General features: G+C 33.9%; 1 protein-coding gene across 1 annotated transcript in view; it reads right to left on the bottom strand.

The window, feature by feature from the left end:
• The window catches only part of DICPUDRAFT_79387 (uncharacterized protein), a gene marked incomplete at both ends in the record, with an annotated part of 1493 nt that extends 1250 nt beyond the window's left edge, over positions 1-243 (bottom strand). The window contains one exon of the mRNA XM_003288550.1: positions 36-243. Coding sequence (XP_003288598.1) covers positions 36-243 — 208 coding nt within the window. The remainder of the gene's footprint in view (positions 1-35) is intronic.
• Between the last annotated feature and the right edge of the window lie 409 nt (positions 244-652).

The following is a 652-nucleotide window of genomic DNA, read 5'->3' on the forward strand; positions in this document are numbered from 1 at the left end:
TTGAGATTTAAATTGTTCTACTATAATATAATAACCAGGTTGTTGCTTTAATATTTCTGAATCCTCACTTAAATTGATAGTTTCATTTTTATCATTTTCTGATTTTGATTTTATTTGAAAATTTTCATTTAATAATTCGTTATATTGATTTAATTCATTTTCAATTTTAATACGCTCTTCGTTAAAAATTAACTTTTCTTGTTGGAATCTAGTTTGAAGGTTTTCCTCGATTTGATCATTCATTTGAGCCAATGTTTTATAAGTTTGCTGATTTTTTTTTAAATCATTGATCTCAGATTGTAATGAATCAATAATTGCATGGGAAGTCTCTGCGATTGATGGTGTATATGAAGTTGATGGTGCGCCAAATGTTGATGATTTAGATGAAGTTGATGGTGCGCCAAATGGAGATTTTGTAGTAGTCGATGGTGCGCTAAAAGATGATGATTCTGGTCCTGGTTCTGGTGTAGTTGGGGTTGATGGTGCGCCAATTGGTGATTTTGTAGTTGTCGATGGTGTAGTTGAAGTTGATGGTGCGCCAAAGGGTGATGGGGAGCTTGTACCGGTCAAAGGTATTGAGAATAGTGTCGATCTTGGTGTAGAAGCAGCTTTTGATGGTGCATTAAATATTGATGCAGTTGTTGATGAGGAT

The sequence above is a fragment of the Dictyostelium purpureum genome (assembly GCF_000190715.1).
Source record: "Dictyostelium purpureum unplaced genomic scaffold DICPUscaffold_139, whole genome shotgun sequence".
Classification (NCBI taxonomy): domain Eukaryota; phylum Evosea; class Eumycetozoa; order Dictyosteliales; family Dictyosteliaceae; genus Dictyostelium; species Dictyostelium purpureum.